At 31.5% G+C, this 25,437-nt stretch overlaps 1 protein-coding gene across 1 annotated transcript; it reads right to left on the reverse strand.

Annotated features, from left to right (window-relative positions):
- Nucleotides 1-465: 465 nt before the first annotated feature.
- Gnpda2 (glucosamine-6-phosphate deaminase 2) lies at nucleotides 466-24,797 on the reverse strand. Its single transcript, XM_046456775.2, has 7 exons — nucleotides 24,663-24,797; nucleotides 21,560-21,721; nucleotides 17,415-17,516; nucleotides 16,285-16,467; nucleotides 10,960-11,144; nucleotides 6,485-6,659; nucleotides 466-1,779 (listed from the first exon to the last, which is right to left on the reverse strand). The coding sequence occupies exons 2-7, from the start codon at nucleotides 21,681-21,683 to the stop codon at nucleotides 1,718-1,720; spliced, it is 831 nt and encodes a 276-aa protein (XP_046312731.1). The 5' UTR covers nucleotides 21,684-21,721; nucleotides 24,663-24,797; the 3' UTR covers nucleotides 466-1,717.
- Nucleotides 24,798-25,437: the final 640 nt, after the last annotated feature.

Below are 25,437 nucleotides of genomic sequence, written 5' to 3' on the forward strand. Positions count from 1 at the left end.
AAAGGAGAGGAAGAAGTTGACACTTATTGCTCACAGTCAGTTTTTGACATAGCTGGGATTCAGACAATGGTTTCTTCAAAGACTACTTAACTTTTTCTTGTGAAATGTATTCAAAAGGCTTTAAATTCTTTACTTAAGAGAATCACACCTTCTGAGTTAGGGAATTACTGTGGCCAGAGAGCAATTTGCTGAACAGTTAGAGGACACATGCCTAAATTAGCCTCCTAACTGTGGCTGTAATGAAAAAATAATTCTTTTAGACCTTTAAAGCACAGAAATACCTGTGAATGGTACACAAAAATAGACAATGTTGGCCTTTTCATTATGGCATCATATGACCTAAAGTAGTTAGGGTAGTTCAAAGTAACTATTAGAACTATTAGTATAAGACACTACTGATTTACTGGATAGTTAAATATATATAAAGCTATTAAAAACATGATCTATAATTAAAATAAGGCAGCATTATTTTACACTAACAGTTTTATTTTTATTTCATTTTTAGTTTATTTGCTAAATATTTTAAGGAGTGTAAGTACATTTCAATCGCAGAGACAAGCAGACATAAATAAGGCTTCTATAACATGGGCTTATAAAATGTGAAACATCAACAGGACAGGGAGCGTTTTGTCTTTAACTTCCAATGGAATACTGAGAAACTACAGGTAAAGGTATTGTCTATCTGTAATTGTATGATGGTAACAAACCAAAAGGAAATGTAGGCTCACAGATACTGTTAGTTGCTGGAATCTCCCAAATGCAAGTATTTATTTCACTTCTGGAAATAAAATTTAGATAAATTATTTATTATAAGTTTTATTTGAAGTAAAAATAGAAAATATATTTAATTTGCACTTATGCAAAGTTATGTCACTCTAAAATAGTTTACAGCAATTCCTTTTATATATATTTCACATTATAATTTTAGACATTTTTAATAAGGAATAAAGCTAATCATTTGTGAAGTTTAACAATAATCAGAAAATATTCTTCAAAAGAATTTCCTTAAGTGTGTACCTAGGTATAAAGCTCATAATTTTCAAGATACTATTATTAAGGGCATGAACCCAAGTCATTAAATAAAAATAAGCATATCTGTAAAAAAAGTGCTGTATAAGAAGGTAAGCAAAAGCATGCATTTAACCACTTTCCAAAAGGTTGTAAACTAAACATTTAGGCACTGTCATCTCTTCAAGTGTTCTTTGCCAACAATATATAGCAGGACTTTTATTAATGTCCACAGGCGCTACCGCAGGAAAATGACTAAGGCAACCACATGCAGAAAAGCATGTGTGTAATGCACAGAAAAAGAGCATTCCAAAAGTAAAGGTTTTCCATGACAGTTGTTGATGAAAGACTTGGAGTGTCTTCTTGTAATTAAATAAAAATCCATTTCACTAATCATGTCCCAAATGGTACCTGATGTTCAGAATCTTTTTTAAAAAACTTAATCATTCTAAAATTAAACAGGCAGATATTTCATTTCTATGCTGTTTTATAGGTGGGTATGTAGCTACTGTACTGTATAATAAAATAGCCAACCAATTTTAAAAGACTACATTTCCTAAATCCTAGTGTAAAAGAGGCATTTTAAATATGGAATGTATAACAGATTTTAAAAATTACAATCTTCAAAATTTCCAATTTTATATTGCATAGCTGATAATTCATCTAATAAAAAAGTTTTCTTTCAAGCAGAATTTTGCTTCAATCTCCTTCAATTTCCTTCTTTCATACTGTGTAGTGGGTCCACAAGTTTATTGTGCACATGCATTAAACCTTAAAGAAAAAAAGCACAATTCTAGTTTTGTTTTAATTTTGAACTCTCATTTACTTTAGCAAGCGTTTTAGTTAATTTTGAACTCTCATTTACTTTAGCAAGCAAAAGATTTATAAGATATAAGTATTTTTGTTCCCATCTGATACAAAAATCAAGTTTATTGAAAAACTAAAAAATGTTTCAAAATGTTAAACTACCTAGCAAATATCAATTTATAATTATCGATGAAACAATGTAGATCTAGAATGTATACAGGTACTTTGAAAGTAGCCAGAAGTAGGAGCAGTTCTTCAGAGCATTTCTATGTCAGGATACCAAATTTGAATACAATTTGTTTATTAATACATTCTAATTACATTTAAAAGCTTTTATTGACTTTGATCTTCTGGTAGTTCTTTTACTAGACTCCAGAGAGGAGCTGAGAACTATTACAGTAGGATAGCTTTAGTCCTTCAACGTATTACCATATGCATTCAACTGGCAAATTGTTTTCTACTCCATAAATATTTGTTTATGAAAAGGGTTGATTACATATTAACCATTACATATTGAGAAAGGTTTCCTAAACCAGTTCAGAAGATGCCTATATTAAACTCTAAGTTACTGTAGAAATTTAGATTCTAAATTTAAGCAGAGTTTAAATTTCATTTTGTAATATGCTTGCGAATGGTTCTTACATATTAAAGCTTCTTGAGAAGTAGCATCTTTTAGTTATTAATGTCTAAAGGCATAAGTACTATATTTCTTTGAAAAGAAATAGTTCTAAGAAGATTTGTCTTTTGACAGAATCAGTTAACTGATTATTTTATACTTTGGAAATCAGAGAAATCATTTAAATTTTCCAGGTCACTGTAAACACAGAGGCTGGGGAAAAGCACTTGGAACTTGGTTTCCAAAGAAAATGGGATTTTTAGTTTGGGGAGATAGGGTAAGTAAGGAAATGTTCTTGTCAGGGAGGCTGAACAAAGCACCCTAAAATACAAAGTGTGAGGGAGACCCACTTCTAGGGTATAAGCAAAGAACCCTGAGAGGAGTTCCTGTAGGGGGGAAAAAAAAAAAAAAAACAAAAACCTAGGAGAAGTCTTCAAAGGAGATTCTGAAAGGAGGAAATATCCCATTTTCTACTGCTACTGAAAGTAAAAGAAAGTTAACTTCTCAATAGCCTACTTAAAGGCTTAATCAGCACTTCAAAGGTCCAATTTCAGTAAGACAGGGAAGAATAATTTCAGTTATGTAATTTAGAAGATGAATCATTTCGTAGAGGATCATCCTGTACAGAATAATTTTCTATATTTGCTAACAACTTTGATGATGGGTAGAATACATTTAAGTTGTGGCATTAAAACATCAAGATAAACATTAAAAACCCAACTACTTTATAAAGTTTTTTTTTTTTTAACTACACACTGAAAATAGCTTTTATACATAAGGCTGTTTTCAAACTAGAAATTAATTTGAAAATTCTATTAATTGCTTTCTAGCTAATCTTTAATAATTTACTATGAAATAAGGTAAAAACTGACAAATTTCTACATTAAGAAATTCCATAAAAAGAAATAATAACTGGCACTTAAGTCATAAACAGAAATAAGTAAATTCTTGATACAAAATTATTAATAATTTGTATTTAAATGACATTTTGTATGTCATAATGTTATATGTCATAGTATCTAAATATCAATTTATTTACAAAGTAACTTTTATCTCTGTCAGGCTATAGGGGTGGCCCCTAAAAGGGACACAACAGAAAAAAAAATTCATCACCATAAATAATGTTATAAAATACACTAACTCAAAGATAAATAAGTTCTAATTAAAAAGCAATACCAAAAAGCTTTATATGAATAAAATGCCCAAGTATTAAACTTTTCTTGTGATTAACCTGTATCTTTCAAAAGGTACATATGAAATAAGCTTCCATTTAGTAATAATTGTTACTGTTTGGAATTTAGTTAACCTAGATCTTTTTCAGGAACTAAATAATTAGAACCTTTACTAAATAATTAGAACTCTGTTAACATTTTTTAGTGAAGACAGAAGAAAAGGTAGTATTGTAAATGGAATTTGAAGAACTATAGGCAACAACACCCAGAATAGTATCCTCCAGTTTTCTGATGGGATATAATAGTAACTCAGTGAGAATATGCCAAATACATAAAACTACATTTGAAATATGTGCACACTCTTGAGTATTTAATTAACTCTACTCTAAATCAAAATACTTAACTGCAAAGTAAGGCTTATATATGGCCCAGAATAAGATCTAAATTCTACTTTTTTGACATACACTGATATTCTGAAACCTCTTTAGAAATATATACAGCTCCAAAGTAGAAAATACAAGGTACTCTTCAGGTAATGCAAATATTCTCTCATGAACAGTTTACACTTTAACATGTTTCAGAAGAACTTGGAATTTATATAACACTAAAAGAACTAAACATACATAAATACCTCCTTCTCCTCTAGTTTAAATTATCTAACTTATGCTTATATTTTTCCTGGAAGTAATGATTATAGTGTGGGGAAAAGCACACAATTATATCTTTGATTTAGATGATATTATATTCACAGTTTATTCCTCTTCTGGGAGGTAGTATAACAGAGTGGACAAAAGCCCAATTCTAGGTATCTGATTTCAGTTACCCAGCTCTGCCCACTATAAGCTATATGACTTCAGGTAAGTAACTTAACATCTCTATCTGTTAAGCATACTAAATCCTTTGAAAATGGCAGTATATGAAAGTTCACTTTATAGCACTGCCATAAGAATTAAGTAAATCAATGAATATGATACATTTAGAATAATGCCTGGTCATACAAGTACTGGCTATTATTAAATTAAATATTCACTAAAATGTAAAAATAGTCTGATAAATATCAAGTTGTGATAAAATCAGACAGACTGGTACCAACAGGGTCTATTTGGAGATTACTGGTACTAGAAAATGGACACTGAAACTGGCATATGTGGAAATGTGGATTGCTTGTATTAACTTCAAGAAATCTAATATGTGCGATGAAATCTGGAGGACGGTTTGGAGATATAGGGATAAAATTCCATTCAAGAACTCTGTCTACTCACAGTTTATCACTGAGATGCTCTCTGCTTCTATCTGCCAAATTACAAAGAAGCCAACATTTTGTTGTTGTTGTTGTTTAATTGGATATATTTGTGGCTTGGTAAAAACAAGTAATTTAAATGACAAGAGATAGAAAAGATGAAGTACTAAATAATAAGGAAATATTTAACTAAATCATGATTTATCCACTTAACTATCCATTAAAAAATGTTTTTAAAGAGTTATTTTGTAAAACAGGAAAATGCTCACAAAACATAAGTGCAAATGCAAAACAAAACTATATACACAGCATTTTCTAAATTTGTTTTAAACATGAGATTTTCAGTGTTTTGTAAATTTCAATCATTTGTATCCAACCTCAATATTTTGCCATATTCAGACATTTTATATGAATTGCAAGTTACTGATCTCCTTTAAATCAATTATAATTTTAAATATTATTAATACTATATTTCTGAATATGAGATTCTGTATACTATAAGACATAATTATTTTATATACCACTAAAACAAAATGTTATCAGGTATACTATGATAAGACACCAATTTTAAGAAACATTCTAATTTCAGAAAGATAAATGTGTCTTAGAAGCAATAAAATATGATAACTTTCTTACACCTGTATTAAACAACAATATTCATGAAATATAGCTGTGATGTGTTCTATACATTTTTAATACCTGTTGAACACAGTAACTACAGTAAAAGATTAAAAATATTTATTGATGTAACAGTAGTACTATACACTCTGTGCTAACATTTAAAACCAATTAATTTTCAATATTGGCTACATAAATATAGATACTTTATAAAGAAATACCATTTATATAGCTTATTTATGTTTGGGTTTATATGTGGAGTTCACTCTTAGTCAGGGAATGGAGTCTCCATTTAAAATAGTCAAACTGTCACTTGAAAAATCTCCTAAACCATCCATTATGTCAAGTATATGCAGTTTTTTTTATACACAGTAAGACTTACTGAACTAGACTACCGAAAAAAGCAAAAGGAAAATCATCACACAGGATTGTGGGAAATCAAACTCTATCTGCAGAGTTTATTCCATACTCTTTCAAATTTAGTGCCATTATAACTTTAATCTACAGGAATATATTGGTTTGAAATTATTAAGATTAAATGAGATAGTGGGAGACCCATCTTAACCATGAATTAGGTTCTAGGTAGAGGGTTAAGATGGAACTTGTAAATATAAAAACAAACCCAGAAAAGACAAAGATAGACTTCCTATAGGGTTATTTAATATGGTAAATTCAGTATAAAAGTAAAATATTTTCCGAAATTCGGGATTTCAAGAGTTGGGTTTACTGAAAATACAAGTAAAGACATTTTCTTCTCTCTCTCTCTCTCTCTCTCTCTCTCTCTCTCTCTCACACACACACACACACACACACACACACACACACAAACACACACACACGGAACCTACTCTGAAAGCCACTATTATCTGAGGTGAGAATTTTTGTCAATTGAAAAAACTGGCCATTGTATCAGCACAATTCCAGTTTTCAACAGGCCACAGTGTAGAATTAAACCCAGTCACATTAAATTCTGTCATCTATAACAGAACATCTCAAACATTGCTTTGTATATTCAATGCTCACCTTTAAAGTATTTCACAGTTTTAACTCTTAATTCTAAAGTAGCATCTTCATCACATACAAAAATAGTTCGAGGATGCTGCTGGAAAGCTGAAACAGTCCACATGTGATTGACTCCTTCTTCTATTGCTTTGTACAGGGCAAATGCCTTGTGTGCACCTGTTATGAGGATCATCACCTAAAAAGTGATGAATATAACTTGTTAATTAATAGTTTAATTTTGTTCCTGATGAGTAGGCAACTCTGACATGTAAGTGCATATTATTATCATGGTGGATACTGATGTGTAAAAGATACCTGGGAGGATCAAGAAAAAGGGTATGTCTTGCAAAAGAAGAATTATGGGTCTTCAAAAAATTTACATAATTTGGAATGATACACCAAATTGTTCTACTCCAGATACTATTACAGAAAAGCAGAAAGACTCTAAAACAACAGATATTTAAAGTGTTTAAGATGATTTCATTTACCATATATGATTATCCAAAGTTGTTTCAAACAAAAACTGAACTTAAGAGAATTAGGGATCCACTTAAACACAGGAGTTGCCTTTTAGGCACATATGCCTGAAACTTAAAATTTAGAAAAAAACCAAGTTCATGCCCCTAAATTCCTAACTGCCTATGAAATAATTCAAAGAACATATGTAACTGTAAGTGTATATGTATGTCAAAATGAATCGTCCCTTTATCATTTTTTAGGAGCAAGTCAATCTGATTTTACAACTTAGAATATACACATGAATAAATTAATGTTATGAATCCTTACATAATTTGCCTTATAATTAAAAACATTAGATATTTGCAGTTCTAAAATATGTATAACATCATAGACATTTTATACACGTATATGTGCATATTTTATAACTAGGAGGAAATGAAACACTAATAGATCAGGATATTACAACATTTCTTTTTTATCACAATTTACTATTCAGTTTTCACTGTGAAGATATATCTTGATTAAACCCAAGTCCATGAATATATTAAGATATGTATGGATTTCCACTAATTTTTTTAATTGATAAATCTTGTTCTTGGGTATACAAGCTCAACAAAGAATTTAATGTAGCTATAAAGCATTCATCTCTTAAAACATTCATCTTTTAAAACAGTAATTAACTATGTTCGATATAATAAGATAAATAAAACATTAATTAATGAATCTGTAAATTAGTTTTTCTTGCTGGGCATTAATAGCCAATGTGTTCTTTAAAGACTGATGCATGTATTACGGAAGGAACTCTGTAATAATACAGGTTACTGAGAAGAAACACTGGTGATTCTTATGCATGAACTGACATTTGAGAATCAATCATCAGGCAGATATTGCAATGATATAGCCTCATGCTACTTAAATAATAAATGTATTGCAATAACACTATTTTAAAAGGTTATGAGATGAGCACATTTGGGTGATAGTTCACATTTAAGCAATCATTCCATCAACAAGTAGATATTTATAGCTTCCAAAAACTGTATTTTTAACCCACTGTATCCATTCCTAGTAGATATTTAAATCAAAAATGCAATTTTTAATATGTGAGGAAATTAAGGATTAAAGATTTACCTAGGAAGAAACAGGAAGCAGAAAATACATGATTTTCAGATTTTCATTTCTAAATTCTTACGCACCATACAGTCCGAAGATGGCAAGGATGCCAGAAGATGAGATACAGAAAGAAACTATTGTACTCAATGTATAAAATATATACAATATGTACAATACATAAAATGTAATAAAGCATAATGGTGACATGAAGTAACACTCTCTGGGGGAGTTGAGGAAAGTTTTAGAGTAGCTCCTCTAGAAAATCAAGTTTAAGAATAAATAGAAAATCTCTATATACAGGATCCTTTCAGACAGTTAGGGAGTAGTCAATAAAAAGCTAAAAGTTTGGTAAGGATGGAGCACAAGGAAATGAAAGGAAATAGCTGGACACTGGACACTGATATGCTAAACAAAGAGGCTAGATTTGATCCTGTGATGGAATAATAGAGACTCACAATTACACAGATGAATAATAAACTGAACAATGTTTTTGATAAACTTATCCAGGAAGTAATATAGTGACTAGGATAGGTGAAGACTGGACACAAGCATGATTTAGGATGGGACTTGCAGAGAAGATGGTAGTTTCAGCAATTAAGAAGTCATTGATAATCTGTGTGACTTTCGGTAAGGAAGTGAAAAGCTGATTTTAAGTTTTATTGGCTTTGCTTTAATTCGTAAGAATAACTATGCAAATAGTTACAATTAATAAAATAATTCTAAAAATGTTACAATAGCTAAAAGTACTTGTGTCTTTTGGGGGGATTATCTTCATAATATATGGCATTAATTTTTAAATATAATTTAGTAAAAACAAATTTTAATCATTTTTTTAAATTTTTTGGTACTTGTAATTGAATCCAGGGGCACTTAACCATTGAGCTATATCCCCAACCCCCTTTTTGTATTTTATTAGAGACAGGATCTCACTGAGTTGCTTAGGGCCTCCTTAAGTTGCTGAGATGGACTTTGAACTCGAGATTCCCCTGCCTCAGCCTCTCAAGCTGCTGAGAATACAAACTTGAGTCACCGCACCTGACCCAAATTTCCTTTCCAGGTAAATTGGCTTTGAAAAATAGCCAAAAGTCAAGAAAAATCATTTCTAGTGGTTCAGGTAGATAAACAAGCTGTAGTGAATAGGACCAATTTTGTCCAAAATGAATTGTGAACCTAAGTATTTCATTCAAACTATTCCCAGCAGTTGCTTAATACCTATTATGTGACAGACAGTATGAGGGAGTACATATACATGCCTCATAAATTCATGCAGAGTATAAATTAGTGAAAAAACATATTAAATCAGTAAATATACTAAAATAATTACAAATTATGACAAGTGCTACCTAAAGGAAAATATCAGAGTGGTATGACAGAATAAAAGAAAATAATTTTGCCTATGAGTATGATGATAAAGAGAAAAACATGAAAATTAAATGGTGCAGTGTTGGCCATGCAAGGAATGGAAAAGAGCATTCTAGACATAGTGTCATTGTGAAGACCCCAAAGCAAGGAAAGAGTTTGATAATTGAGGCTATTAGCCTATGAGGTTCCTAATCTAGTTGAAATTTCCAAAATCTTGATGAAATATGAAATAACGTCCAAGGTGTGTTCAGAAGATCCTCATTATCTGAGCTGCCATGATGTGAATATATATATCAATGAATTCACTACTTGAATTTAGTTCTATATTTAAATCTTTCCACTTAACAGTAGCTAAGTGTATGTGCTATTAAAGAAAATGACACCAAAGAACAGTTTGTTTTGTTAGGAAAAGAGAATCTAAGAATAAATTAAACCATTATAATTAAAGATAGAAAAAAATCAATAAATAAAAAACTTGCTTCAAAAGAATGCTATGAAAAAAATCAAAGAACTAAGATAGGTCCTAAGCAAAATGACATAGCCCTGGAATAGTTTTATAATGATAATTTCCAGTAATACTTAGAAAAAAATGCTGTTAGGTGAATGATATCATAATTTTGTTGGAAAATTTGATTCAAAGTAGGGGGAAAAATCAGTATTTGAATATTCTGTTCATTCTAAAAATTAACATAAGAATTGGGTTAAAACTTATATCTTGTTAAATGTTAGAAAACTCTGTTTCATTTTTCAGAAATAAAATTGTTCTAAAATATTTTTTCTAACTTATTTACTATAAATTTTCATTCATTAAAAGATATTTTTCAAATACTTATGATATTTAGATGAGAAATACCCATATTTCAATGATAATTCTATTTATATGTTCAAGTCTAAATATAATTAAAATAGACTTTTTAATAATACTCTATCCACTTTGAGCTATCCAATCTGGCTACCAGAAAATAACTGATTTCTAGGCTTCCACATAATTTAACCACTAATAATCATAAACTGACTATAATTTTTCCTGTTATTCTCAAGGAAGGTAATGACAAATTAATTTAAAAAACTTAAAAATTTGACAGGGTCTACTTTTCAGAGCATGTGCATTAAATTTAGAATAGATCTAGGATTCGATGGGTTCCTTTTCAGCTAGAAACTAACTGGTCTATCCTCTATGTATACTAAATCATCCTGAGAGCTCCACTTTATGTAGTGGGCTACCACTGCATCTGTCCCAGCAGTCCTTTCACAATACTGTTTATTTCAATTAAAAACAAACCATGTGATTGCTTAAGATTTTAGGACCTCCAACTGTGAAGCAGGAATAATCAAGTGAAGCAGTACCTCAAAAAAAGGTGCTGCTAATTCTTTATAGCTCCAAAAGATAAAGTTAGTTGATTTCTAAATCTAACTATGAGACTGACAAAAAAGCTGAACACTAAAAAAAAAAAAAAAAAAAATCACTAAAAAGAGAATGTGACCAAATATCAATCATTCTGCATGATAATTACTCCAAAATATATAAACATCAAAATAATATATAAAGAACATAGAATTCTTACTTCTCTAGCATCCATCACTGTCCCCACACCAACAGTGAGGGCCATAGTTGGCACTTTTGACAAATCTCCATCAAAATATTTAGCATTTGCCAAAATGGTATCCATTGCTAGAGTCTTTAGTCTTGTCCTTGACACTAAACTGGATCCTGGCTCATTGAAAGCGATATGACCATCTGGACCAATTCCTTTAAAAAGAAATACACACATACCAAAAAAATAATAATTATTTTTCTCTCATTTAAATTGTCTCAAGGTTTAACATGGTTTTATGAGCAAAAATTCATAACACACTTACCTCGTCATAATTTATAGCTGAATTTCTAATACTGTATTAAAATGTGTTTCTGCATTTCATTCAACAAAATATTTCCATTTTTTTCTATAAGCATAACATTGATCTGGTATGATTCTAATAACAGCAGTAAAATTAAGTACTACCTTAATATAACAATTCATAACAGTATTTTCACATACATCATCACAACATATGTGTAACAATCTTATGATATGGCAAGATTAGGCATAACTATTTCCTTCAAGTCCTTCACTTTTTATTAAGACAGAAATCTTTGATGCTTAAGGTACATAAGAGACTCATTTAAGATCACAATTTGGTAAATACAAACTCAAATTCAAGTCTTCTAATTCCTAACACAGTGGTCTTTTTTTAAAACTGGGGATTGAACCCAGGGTGCTTAATTACTGAACCATGTCCCCAGCCCTTTTTATATTTTATTTAGAAACAGGACCTCACTGAGCTGCTTAGGGCCATAGTTGCTGAGGCTGGCTTTGAACTTGCAATCCTCCTGCTTCAGCCTCCCAAGCCACTGGGATTACAGGTGTGCACCACCACGCCTGGCTAACCAAGTGGTCTTTATATCACACTTTAATTTGTTGGTTTTAGTCCAGAAGGGGCAATAAACTAGTAGACTCTGTGTAGTATAGTTTCCTCAATTAATACAATGTATACATTGGACAAGATAATATTTTTATTGCAAATACAATGCAACCAAAATATCACTAATTCTGCACTGTAATCACACCAAAATATATAAGCATCAAAAAAAAAAAAGAAAGAAAGAAAAGAAACTATTAGGAGAGTATTTTTTTTTCAAACATTTTTCACTATAATCTATGTCAATAACATTTGACACTATAATGTACACATACACACACATCACACACACACACACACACACACATCTATCTAAAATATAATTAAAACAACAAAAAAAATCACACAGAACTATTCTCAGTCTTAGTGGGAGAATTTCCCAGCCCAAATCAAGGTAAAATATGACATAGAATAACCTAGTTTTAAAGAATGATGAAGAAATAAATAAGCTGTTAAGCAAATATAGACCACCAAAGCACAAAAAAATCCAGGAAATTTTAATGTGGGGACATACCTTTTTAACGTGTGAGGACACACACGTGATAAATATGCATATTTTTCAACTATTAAGTAAATATTTGCATCTAAATATGTTTTAATTATAATTGTAAATTTCTAGGTTTCTAATAAAATTATTTCTTAGATATACATATACACAAATATTTATATTTACATCTATATTTACATGTCTAAAGAGGAAAGGATGGAACCAGGAGAATAAAAGCTTCAAAAGAAAAAAAAAAAAAAACGGTTAAGTGTACTAAGATCAACACTGGAGCTCTCACTGGTGATTTGAGCCATACAAAAGTGTGCAGCTAAGCTGAAGCTATGAGCATAGTTAACAGAAAAGCCTTGACACATTTGTTTACTGGACATGGGTAACTCAAAAACTGAGGTCTCTGATTACATATATATGTACATATAAAATATACATATACACACGTATATAATTCGGCTAATTACTCTTTGGTCTTTAGGTCTAAAGTGAGATATCAACATCTATATGAAACATCTCAAAAACTCACTGTGTGGATTATATGTCTTTCCTATATTATTATAGTTCTGTGGGTAGTATGTAAAGTTCAGGAGAACAATAAATTACATATAGGAGGTACTAAATAGATAATGGCTGAATAAATGAATGGATGATTTTTATTTTTTGGCAGACTCAGTAGTTTCTCCCACTTGTTGCTCTACTTCCCTCACCACAAGGGCGTAAACAATTATCATTTCCTATGTCCCTTTTAGATAGAGATTATTGTCTAGATATAAGCACTTGCCCCAAGATAAACAAATCTATAACTGCTTTTCATATTAGAATCTTGACCTGGAATACAAAAAAAAAAAAAAAAAATCAGAAGACATCTAGAATTGAGGCACAGGATGAGAGCACTACAGAGAAAAGATTGATGAGTTCTTACTTTTGAGATCTTAGGTTCTCTGATTCTTATTTTTCCAAAGACTTATTTTTTCCAAAAACTTATTGTTTCAACTCTTCCTTCGGTTTTGAGTTGCCTCAGAATCATTCCAACTAATTCACTTCTGGTCCCATTAGTCTGTCCATATCACTGGCAACCAAAGAATTCACTCATGTAACCAAAAAAACAAATGGTTGGAAGTTTTTCCTACTGTTTTTACTTAAAAAAAGAAAAACTTTGAGATATTTCTTATGTTAATATATTTTATTTAGAAAATGCCATGTTTGTGTATCTTGTTACTTGGGTACATTAAGAAGTCATGTTATACTTTACCCTCTCTTTGAACACTTTTGCCATTAGAGGAAGAATGAGAACTTTTAAGAAGATGTACTTCCTCCTTTCTCTTTTTTACCAAGAAAAGAAAACTCCTGCTCTAATTCCCTGGAGTAAGTAAAAGTAGATTAACATTCTTCAGCTCTTCTAAGTTCTGTTTCCAATTCAGAGGGGAGGAGGAGAAAACCCCATTCTGGCTTCAAGCCAACCTGCAATCTCTAGTCCAACTTTACCTTTAATAAAGCTGATATTTTGATCCCATTTGGCACAGTTCTTAGTGTTTTTATTAACCAAACCCTGGAACAAAAGAAGGGTAAGTGGTAAGACCCTGATATCAAGCCTCATCTTGAAAAGTCCAATGATAACAAACCTAGATCAACAAAGGAAAAGAATCAAATGAGATTCTTTCATGAATACATATCTAATAAATAAATTATCCCAAGTAGAAGAAGAAAATTTAGTAAGCTAACCTTTCTCTTTTCATGCAGAGTAATTATAGACTTTAGATGGTATATGGACAATGTCAGACCTGGGCTTATCAGAGTATAATAAGGATGTTATTGGAGGAGACAAGGGAACGCTCTGAAAAAGTTTTTTTGTTTTTGTTTTTTTCCCTCTTTCTCTTTTTTCTTCTTTTTTGGTGTGGGGGAGATGACTATAGAAAGCTTAAGACAAACTGGTTTTTAAAAATTATTTTTTTTAAGTAGTCAGTGATAACTATAAAAAATTATAATTCATGCTCAATCTACTTTGAAAGGAAAACTGAGGTGCTGTAGTGAGGAAACCTTCCCAAAACATTTATCTAAAAAGACATATGAGAAATGACTTACAGCTATAGGGAATGAAAAGTGTTCTAGCAAAATCTGGGATAAGTGAGCTACGGTTTTTAAAATTACACTAAGCTATGAATGCTTTCTGGAAAGCAGGCAAAGAACAAAATAGGAAGATCTTATCACATTTTTAAACTCTACTTCCTGGCACTACATTCTTATATAAGGTCAATAAATTAACAGGGAAAATAAAACTCCACAATGAAGACATTTTTTTTCCATGTTTAATAAGCAACCTCTAACAACTAACAACCTCTAACAACTATAACTGCTTTCTTTGGCCCAAAGAAATAAGTGAAAACAATTCTCAATAAAAGTAAGATAAACAGGTTAGGTCAGTGATTCTACTTCAGTTTGGTATAGAGTTTAGATAATCTAAAGAGTGGATGGTTAGTATACTCCCTAAACATTCTCAAACATTTATTGTCTCTGGAGCAAATGGTAATTATGTCAAAATTATCCATAGTACAAAACTGGAACATGTAAGCACTCCTTTAAGGACTGCTTAAGTAATATTAGCAAATTTTATTTAAAACATATATAACTTTCTATTTTGAAAAACAAAATAGTTTAACTTGGATTCTTGCTCATATAAATAAACATTCTATCTACACAAGAAAATAAATGATATATTTCCTCAAAGATTTTTTGATCTTATTGAGTAACCTGTCACTAATTTAATTAAAAATTTCTCAGGAGAGAGAACTATGTCAGCAGCTGTAGATTAGAAAAAAGAACAAGACTGAAAAAATAACTACAGAGTATCAATATATATTAAGCACTGTTTTAAACATGTTATGGTGTGATTAATTTTCACAGATTTTGGAACAGTTAATATTAATCTTATTTATAAACACAGTGAAGTTCAATAAACTTACCATGGACATGCAGAGAGCAAGTGGCCAAAATGGGATTAAATTTATATCTCACAGCAAAACCCAATTTTGCAACCAACTACATCAAACATGCTCAATTATTCCAATCATAAACTAACATATTTCTAATTCATGTAATTATGAGTGTTTTTCTAATAAGTAAATTATAAAATATACGTATACAGATAGGTAATATATGTTAATTTAAGGCATTAGTATTTTAGTTGAATACTAAAAACTCTGGTGAAATTAATTTTGGCTTTAGCTTAGTTGATACACTATTCAGATGGCAACTGGCTAGATGTCTCAGATGCTTTGTACTGATAACAGAAAATCATATTATTACAAGGGAAGACATTCCTATTTTTAGTACATTATGCATACACACATACACACACACACATAAATATATATATTTATATGAACACATAAATTATAAGTGAAATTTGGTCAGTTTAATATTCATACACTGGAATTTATTAAAATAATTACACAGTTTAACTCATACTATCTAAAGGTTGATGATAAATAAAAAGTCTTAGATCACTGTAATCTGATTTTTCTTAGTGATATGAAGCAATTTAAGTGACCTGCTACAATCTACCCATTTCTTATGCAAACTTTTAGATTCAACTCTAATTTGATAAATAGGCTGCACTGAAGTATTAAATATTAAAGATAAAGCTATCATTTAGGAAGTAAACAGGTCATTCATTTTTTATGATGTGGTAAACTGTCAAACTTAAAGAGATAATTAGAAGACTATAACAGGGATTGGAACCTACCTCTCAAAATATAATTTAAGCAATTCTGAGCATTAACTGTTAGAATTTTAAGATTATGTTTGATGAAAATTAAAAAATGGAAGTCAGGCTATTTCTGAGTATTATACAAAGTTAAGATTTTTTTAAATTTTAAAATACTTAATTCAAGAATTAAAAAACAAATAATTAGTGGCAAAATTATTTACATACCTCCAACAAAGAGATCAATTCCTCCAGCTTCTTTTATTTTCTTTTCAAATGCATCACATTCTGCTTGTAAATCTGCAGCGTTTCCATCAAGGATATGAGCATTGTTAGGATCTATATCAATATGCTTAAAAAAGTTATTCCACATATAAGAATGGTAGCTTTCAGGATGATTTCTTGGAAGTCCTAAATGAATTTAATAAACAAAAGTAACTATTTCCAGAAGTAAAGCTTTTTCACACTGTATTTAATTTAAAAATATTTTTAATGTGGAATGCCTGCTTGTTATATGCCCAGTATTATAACATACCACAGATATGTAGTAACACAATAAATTTATAATACACCCATGGAAATATTATTATCCTCATTTTATAGATGAGCAAGTAAAATAGAGGGGTTGTAGCTCACAGAGGGGTTGGAATACAAACACAGGCAGACTAGGCCATGTGCACTTACTATACATTTCTTGAACACATGAAGTTTTCAGCAGTGAAGCTAATTTACTAAATTTATTAAATTAATGTTTATTAAATTAACTAAATTTGTTAAATTAACTGTTCAACTGAAATGTTGGCCATGTTACTACTCTATTCCTCCCGTATCTATGCAGAGTATATTGAATCATAATAATTTGTGGGGCTATCACTTATGTTTCTGTTAAAAGTGTATTCCTATATTTATATTTTAACAGAATTTCTATGAATCAGAGATCTTCCCAGTTAAGCAAGATAACACTCAATACATCATAAAAAAAGCTTCACAGTTATATATGGTTTTTAATCTGAAACATATATTTTACTAATTACTTTTACATACATTAATTTATCCTCACATCACTAGTTTTAACTGTGCCTTAAGGGAAAAAAGAGAGAGAAAAAGAGACCATAAAATGTGAATGGATTGGCTCAAAGTTGCATGACTGGTAAGTGGCCAGTCATGTATTCTCCTCTTGTATTCTTGCTACTATACTGTGTTATCCACATAAAAAATACAAATTTTTACGTGAATTCCCAATCTCAACATGAAGCGGTATATTCCTATTATATTCAAAACATAAATTAAATATATATATTTTCTAAAAATATATTCATTTAATTAAAAACATAATATGTAATTCAAGAAGAGCTTACCTACATATTCATCCATGTTAAAAGTCTTCACATATTTAAAAGAAAGGTCTCCACTCTTGTGATATTCTATTAGTTTTTTATAACATCCTAAAGGTGTACTCCCTAAAATAGATAAAGATTCCATTTTCTAACATAACTTGAAAATTCATCTTAAAAAACATTTCTATATGCTTACTTTAATTCTTTTCTTAATTCTGTATTTTTAATTTATTAGGCAATTATTAATCTAAATACATATCCAATTAACAAATATACATTAGCTTCTTTACAAGCTACCTTGTAAAGAGCATATTTGAATTAAAAGAAAACTAAACATCCCAGTTTTTGAAAAATGAAATAAAATAAACTCAAGTTCTAGTATAAATTGATACATAAATAGGATAAGTGTTGACCACTTAACAAAAAAGAGAACTAGTGCCAAATTTAAGTACTGTCCCTACAGTGAATTTTGAAATTGAGAGTGAGGAATATTAGCCCTACAGCTTTTTAACTGGAGTTCCTGTTTTTCATTTCCTGTTATCTTTAGCACATATCAACTAAAATGTGTAAATGAGAATCAGAAGTGTTAAGTATTTAAAACAGAGAGAACTTCTAGGAAATGGAATCTTGGCAGTAAGTGCTTGATTTTAGTTTTTTTTTTTTTAACCATTTATTTTTTAGCTGTAGATAGACATAATAACTTTATTTGATTTTTATGTGGTGCTGAGGATCAAACCCAGTGCCTCACCCATGCTAGGCAAGCACTCTATCACTGAGCCACAACCCCAGCCCCTGATTTTAGTTTTTATAATGTGATTCTTTTATATGTTTTATAAAATTAATTGATATTTGGAAAGAGATTTGTTTGTTGGTGATTCATGATATGACACAATGAAGAAATAGATTTAGCCAATTGCAAATGGTCTCCTTCATTGTTTTCTAAATTTGCTCTATTTTTTTCATGTTAGATTGACAGCACTCTATAACAACTAATCTGACCTTCCCAATTCTGATTGGAGTATTGATTCCTAGTACAACCATCACCAGAAAGAAAATACAAAACCTACATATAAAATATATACCCAAGTAGCATGTAAAAGTTTGTTAGAAATTAACAGTCTCTGAACAACAACAAAAATCAAATAAAAAGAGGAAATTTGGGTGTAAAAAAACTGCAAGGGGCGGGGGGACCTCACCTAGCATGCTTGAGGCACTGGGTTCCATCTTCAGCACCACATAAAAATAAAATAAAGATACTGTGTCCACTTATAACTAAAAAATAAATTTAAAAAACTCAAAAAACAAAAAGCTGCCTCTCATTTGAGATGACAGTTATAGAAATGGCTATAAATAATAAATACCACAAAATTTAAAAAAAAAACAGAAAAGTAATAGATTTTCTGAAAACTAAGCATGTTATTTTCAACTGCAATTAATAATGTAAAAATTACGTGGTTCAACTTTATAATTCTTTTGCAAAGAACTACTGTTCATTGACACGAAATCTCAAAGATGGATAAATATGCTTCTCTTTTTCCTCTCTAGAAGGTTTAACGAATCTTGTTTTTTCACTGTTAAGAGAATTAGAAGAGTTCCTTAAGAATATATGATAAAAAAGTGAGAAACTGTCACAATGATAAGGACAAAAAAACACATTCATTTTCTACTTTTTAATCAATATAGATAAAGAAATGAATGAAAGATATGGTACAGAGGGAACTGGTTAAGGGAATTTTAATATTTTGTTTGCTATTGTTATTTAGTAACATTTAGCAAGTCTTCACTATAATTCAGATCAAATAAAGATTACCAGGATTTTTTTCTGTATGATAAGAACTGGTAATATAGGGATAACTAAGAACAAAATAACCATGATACAAGGAAAATCTTAAATAAACTAAAAGAAGTCTAATCAAAAAGATTATAGTGTTGCTAGTTGGGAAAATGATTTAAAAAAGATGGCATTTTAATTAACTCTTTAAAAAGGTCTGAAATTCTGACAAAGGGAACAGCACAGTTGTGATTGAAAATAGACCAGAGACCGGGGAGGAGGCCCAAAGACATGATCTTTTGTTTTCATACATCACCTCATGTAAATCTCACAACCTTGGGAAACTGACACTATCTTTCTCATTCTGAGGATGAAAGAAATGAGTAAAAAAGAGAAGAATTTGCCAAATATCAAATGGCTGTGAAGTCAGAGATTCAAATCTAGATCTGTCTAATTTCAAAACTCGTGGGTTCCACTGTATACCATGCTAGCAACATGAATGGAAATGAAGCAAAGAAGTCAGTTAAGTTTAGGCCTATTCTTTGAACTACAGGCAGTTCAATTCATTGAGTCAATTCAGTGTTTGGGAATGGTGGGAATAAGGTTGGAAGGCAGGTCAAGTTCTCAGCATGCAGACCTTTAAATGTCAAGCTCATTAATGTCACTTCAGTAAATATATACTGAAGAGCTATTCGCCAGCAATTGTGCTGGGTGGAAGAATAATTATTCTATAGCATGTTAGCTGCAATCACATATATTTATGTTCAAATTTTAAAAGCATCAGGAAGGGGAATGTAATTATCATATCATGTCAATAGTCAATGAAAATGAATAGGGGAAAAAACATCAATAAGAGTTATCCAGAGATACTCCCCTTGTAGGAGCATTAATAAGCAGTTATACTACCAAAATTAAAGCTAAAGTTGTAGATCTATAAAAATAAAAACATGTTTAGCACTGCTAGCATTTAAAATTCTGAAGTTTTTCTGTTTCAGAATTCAAATAAGTATCTACTTCTGCATGATAATTAAGACAATGTGATGGCCACAGTTAGGCTTAAAGTAACCCAGGACAACAGTAGACAAACTGATACTGTGAAGTCACATTCAATGACCACCTCACATTACAGAACTGAGGGTGCTGCTGTAAGTGTACAGTACTGTTGTGCATAATTAAAAAAAAAAATCCCCCTCTGCTGTTCTCACCAAGATCTACTGCCCCAGACCAAAAAGGAAAAAGCAAAACAATAAACAAAATCAACTTGAGAAATATTAGTCATGCAAATCACCAAAGCAGAAAACAACTGTGATTAACTTTTATGTAGTTGGAATGTATAGGAGGAGGAACAGGAGAAAATTGTCTATTTGATTAAAACATTATAAGAGCCTTGAATTTATAGAGTATACAGTATGCAGGGGACTTATGCACATACTAACTTAGTTGAGCCTCCAAACAGCATTTTAAGTTATTATTATTCCTACCCTTCTTACAGATAAGGAAACAAGTGTAGGTATATAAAATAACTGCCTTGAAATAACCAAGAAGTGGTTCTGACTCTAGGTATAACACCCTTTGCAAAGTCAAAGGTTATAAATACCAAATGAAGAGCCATAAGATCAAATGGCACACTTCCTGGTCATTTTTTAAGACAAGACTTAACAGAAAACTGAATTCAATAATTATAATTAATGTTTATGTTTATTCTGTGATAAAGAAATAGCAGTCTTATAATTTTTCAATTATAACATTCTATATTTGAAGGAAAATAAATAATAAAAGGCTAATAAGAGATGATGACAGGTGATGTAAAATTAAGAAGCAACAATACATACTTAGGTACCTCCTGTGATTAATAAGAAAGGTAAGGTATTAAGAAATTGTATTAATAGTGAAAATAATGCTCCTAAAAACAAATAACTTTTATCAAAATGAACACAAAAATGATCAAAATTTGTTAGGAAATTCCCTACTGCATTTCCGAATAGTAGGTAAAACAGAACTTTTTAAAAATAGTAATAAAATGTAGATATTAGATTATATATAATATATATACTAGATACTAGATTAGACTAGATACTAGACTATACTAGATACTAGATTACATATATATATATATATACATATGCATATATATGTGTGTGTGTGTGTGTAAAAATACTAGATTATATATAAACTTCTGACATAAAAAAATTTATATATATAAAATAAAATACTAGATTATATATAAACTTCTGACATAAAGCCATTAGGTTCAATCAGTTTTGTTTTCATACATTACCTCATGTAAATGGTTATGGCAAGAAATGAATAGAAAAAATATTTTACTAAGAGAAACTTTACAATTTCACAATCTTAGATAACCTGAGTATCTAAAATTTAAAAAGTGGTTTATTACCTGTTGGTAAGCCCAGTGTAAAGTATCTGTCCTGTCCAGGTTTGAACTGAATGATGCGATTACAGATGTATTTGGCTGCCCATTCACTAGCCAAGTCATAATTATCAAGAATCACAAGCCTCATTATAGTGATACACAGCTTCCAACACAAGAAGTTCCAACCTGAGAAAAATCCATTGTAGAGCACTTTAAGTATTTTACAGACACTCAAATAGAAGTGTAATATATTGATGATTTTTAAAAGGGAATTATTAAGAAGAACATGCACATAATAAAATATAATCTATACTTTAAAAACAGTAATTAATAATTCTAGGTTTTAAACAGTGGGTCAGGTCATTTAAATAAACATATTAATGCTTATAATAATCTTGGAAAGAATAAATAAAATTCCCAGTTTTAGATAAGAAAATGGACTCACACGATTTGAACTCACACAGGTTGTAACAAAGCCAGAATTCAAATTAAGGCATTCTTAATATAAAAAGCACCACACTACACTGTATATAGGTATAACACATACTCCTACTAAAGCAATATAAAACAATCCTAAAGAGAAACAAAGCAATAGTCATTTGTTGATTACAAGTTAATAGTAACAATCATTACTAAGCAAATTTTAGGTTACTTGCTAAAACTCAGGGCATAACAGAATAACCAAATCTCTTTTCTGTTAAACAATGTTTAAATCTCACTACTAGAAATAATTCTCATCGCTAGGTATATATCATTGCAGATACCAATGCAAATAAATAATTTTTAAGAATGAGATAATATTAGACATGCTACTTTTAATAAAAAGCAAATAAACAGAAGAAAACAAAGTAAACTAAAGAAACTGCTGAACTGGGGGGGGCGGATGCTTCACAAAAACCAATTTTAGGTCTAAAAGATTAAAGTAAAGAAAAATTATTATATGGATACTGAAATGAGTAATGGATTGATCTATCATGAAAATGTGGATTTTAGCATTTTTAACACTAATTCACATCTCCTGATTTATGCAGAAATGTGATTTTTATATAGTAAAGATGTATAACATATACACAATATTCTATATTAATTCTTAGATTTTAATTCTTAGTTTTATATTTAAATGGGTCATTCATTAACACCAATCCTTTTGACATGGCTTCAGCATTACTGAGTTCTGCACCCACACACTTTTCAGAGTATTAAGTCAAATGTTTTAAATTAATAAGTCAAAAAAGATCTTATTTCAATGAATATAGGGAATCTAAGTGATGTACTTAAGAATATAGTTTAGAATTCTGACAAAACAATAAAAATTATGACCACCATAATCTAGAATTCTAGCATAACAAGATGTAAATAGCATTTATACTGTCAAATTCAGCCAAACAAATGGACTCATCTTCCTTTTATCAATAACCTAATATCAAAAATAATTTTATAAACACACCAAAAAAGGAAAAATAATTGCTGGCTGATATGATCATCAAAGATACATATTTACTTCTAAGAAGAATAGTCTGCAAGCTTTTAATAAAAAGAAAAAAAAAGCTGTAAGGAGCAGGAAGGACATTAGATCTTTTCAAGTTTCTTCTATGTCCTGGGCATACTGTTTTCTTAGCTTATCCAACTTATGAAAATCTACTATATGCTAAACACTATGCTTGGTTCAATAGACACAAAGGCCATAGAAACAATAATTCCTGAGGTTGAAATTATCATCCTTTCTTTTCAAATGAAGAAAACTGCAACTCTAAGAGATTTATTGCTAAAGTTCTTAAAGCTATTAAATAGTTTTAGACAGAGGTGGAGGTGTATCTGATTCAAAGACTGGTTCTCCAAATATGCCATATTGGTTGAGAATCACTTAAGATGTTTGTTAAAAATACAGATACTTAGGCCCCTCTTCCTAGGCAGTGTTTCAACATATGTGAAATGGGAGTCTAAGAAAGCTGCAGATATATCATAGGTGATTCTTAGAATTGGGTTAAATTTGAAAAAAAAAAAAAAACACAATATATTTAATTGCAAAAAGATTCAAGCAAGTCTCTCAAAGCAAGGTATAGGCAAGTGTTTGTTCCCCCCCACACTCCCCGCCCCGTTTTGGGGGAGCACTGGGGACTGAACCCATGGGCATCTTAACACTAAACCGCATCGCCAGTCCTTTTTTTAAATTTGAGATGGGTCTACATTGCTCACGCTGGTCTTGAATTTGCAATCCTTCTGCTTCAGCTTCCCAAGTCACTGGGATTATAGGTGTGGACCACCACACCTGGCTTGTTTGTTTATTTGTAACTCTCTACAGGGCATAGACTTCACCTCCAAAAGTCCTAAACAAATCACCTCAGCCAGAGGAAAGAAAGCCTTCAAAATTTTAAGATGTGCCCTTTTCGGGTTTTGCCAGTCTTCAGAGATCCAAACTGCTGGGGCTTCATGGAATTCTCCAGCATTGTGACCAGAAGGCATTTAAAAAAACAATACAGCACCAGCCCTTTCAGCAGGTGCTGATTCATTTCTGATGTGCATCACTTAGGGAACTGGCAGCTGAACACAAACCTGTGAACTTGAGAGCTGGATGGGAACTTCTATAACACTTAAGTTACACTGCTAGTTAGTGGAATGGCTAGGACAAGAATCTAGACATCTCTGTTCTAAGCTTCTCCCTACTGCACCCTGTACCTGATCTGAAAAGGTTTCTGAAGCTTGGACCAGAAAAGCAGCACGGGCGGCCTGGCCATACCGGCAGGCGCAGGATCCTTAAGAGCTGGGAGAACTTCTCCAGGACCGTAAGGTCTGCAGCCCACCTCAAATGCGTGACTGGCTGGGCCCAGTCATTCCGCAAACTACAGCGAATGCAAATGAGGATGGCTGTTACGAATTTCTAAAAATGTCGGGAGAAGAGTCCTGAGAAAGGCGCGCGAGAGAAGGGGACAAGGAATCGGTGTCCCAATTCCGGAGAGGACGACCAGCCAGGTTCCAAAGGGTCTAGGCCGGGGAACCACAGGTCCCCCGCCTCGAGCCTCCAGGGACCCCAACCCGGCCCTGGTCTATCAAGGCACAAAGCTCCACAGGCTAACCGCTAGCCAGGTCCCCGCCCAAGTTCCCTCCTAGGACCGATCCCCCAACTCACCAGCGGACTCTCTGGCTTTTCCGAGGCTGGAACAGCGGGAAACAGCAGCACTCAGCAACCCGCGAGCGACCCCAGCCGGCACTGGGAGGGCGAAGCCCGAGGACCCGGATGCAGATGAGACCCAGCTAAGGGAGCGGAGTGCTGCGCATGCGCACTGCCTCCGAGCTTCTGGTTGGAACAGCAAGTTTAGTGCGGACTAACCACTTCCTACCTGGCGGTCTTGGGTTCCTGGGGTATTCTGTAGACACTGGTTTCATTTTTTTTCCCTCTTTCTTCTTTTGTTTCTCTTGCCTCTCAGAGACTGAACTGCATTAGATTCCTTAAATTTATAATATTTATGATATTTCCCATGCAGGACAATAATGCTCATAGATTAATTTTTAAAATAATGGGCAGTATGAGTTCATCTCGTCACCCCAAGCCATTGCAAACATACTGACACTGTCTTTTGTATTGTAAAAGCTCATCAAAGTTAAGTTTCAAGAAAGGCAAACTATAAACCATGGGAAACCCAGGAGTGTCTTAAAAAATAGGAAACAGGATATTAGAGTGATGTATATGGCTTGTGCTGAATGATTCTGAACAAAGCATAAGGGAAACAGAAATCAACTTTGAGTAGATATCACTAATCTTTGTACAGGAGAAGAAAGTTATTGTTAAGCAAGTAACAATTACTCAAAAGGACAAAAATCTCTTGTCCTCACCATGTCTCACTAAAAACCATTTAGGGTTCTGTCAAAAACAATACACTGACTACTGTCTGTGAATGACAGAC

Source organism: Marmota monax, unplaced genomic scaffold, assembly GCF_021218885.2.
Source record: "Marmota monax isolate L192 unplaced genomic scaffold, Marmota_monax_Labrador192_F-V1.1 WCK01_AAM20220418_F8-fsc00025, whole genome shotgun sequence".
Classification (NCBI taxonomy): Eukaryota; Metazoa; Chordata; class Mammalia; order Rodentia; family Sciuridae; genus Marmota; species Marmota monax.

What these genes read in the sequence shown, in the direction of transcription:
- Gnpda2 (XM_046456775.2), bottom strand. Translation starts at nt 21,683, where the DNA reads ATGAGGCTTGTGATTCTTGATAATTATGACTTGGCTAGTGAATGGGCA. An exon ending in AATTGATCTCTTTGTTGGAG is followed by an intron (nt 11,145 to 16,284) that starts GTATGTAAATAA and finishes TTCTTTTTAAAG; the next exon opens with GAATTGGTCCAGATGGTCAT. An exon ending in CAGTGATGGATGCTAGAGAA is followed by an intron (nt 6,660 to 10,959) that starts GTAAGAATTCTA and finishes ATCACTTTTTAG; the next exon opens with GTGATGATCCTCATAACAGG.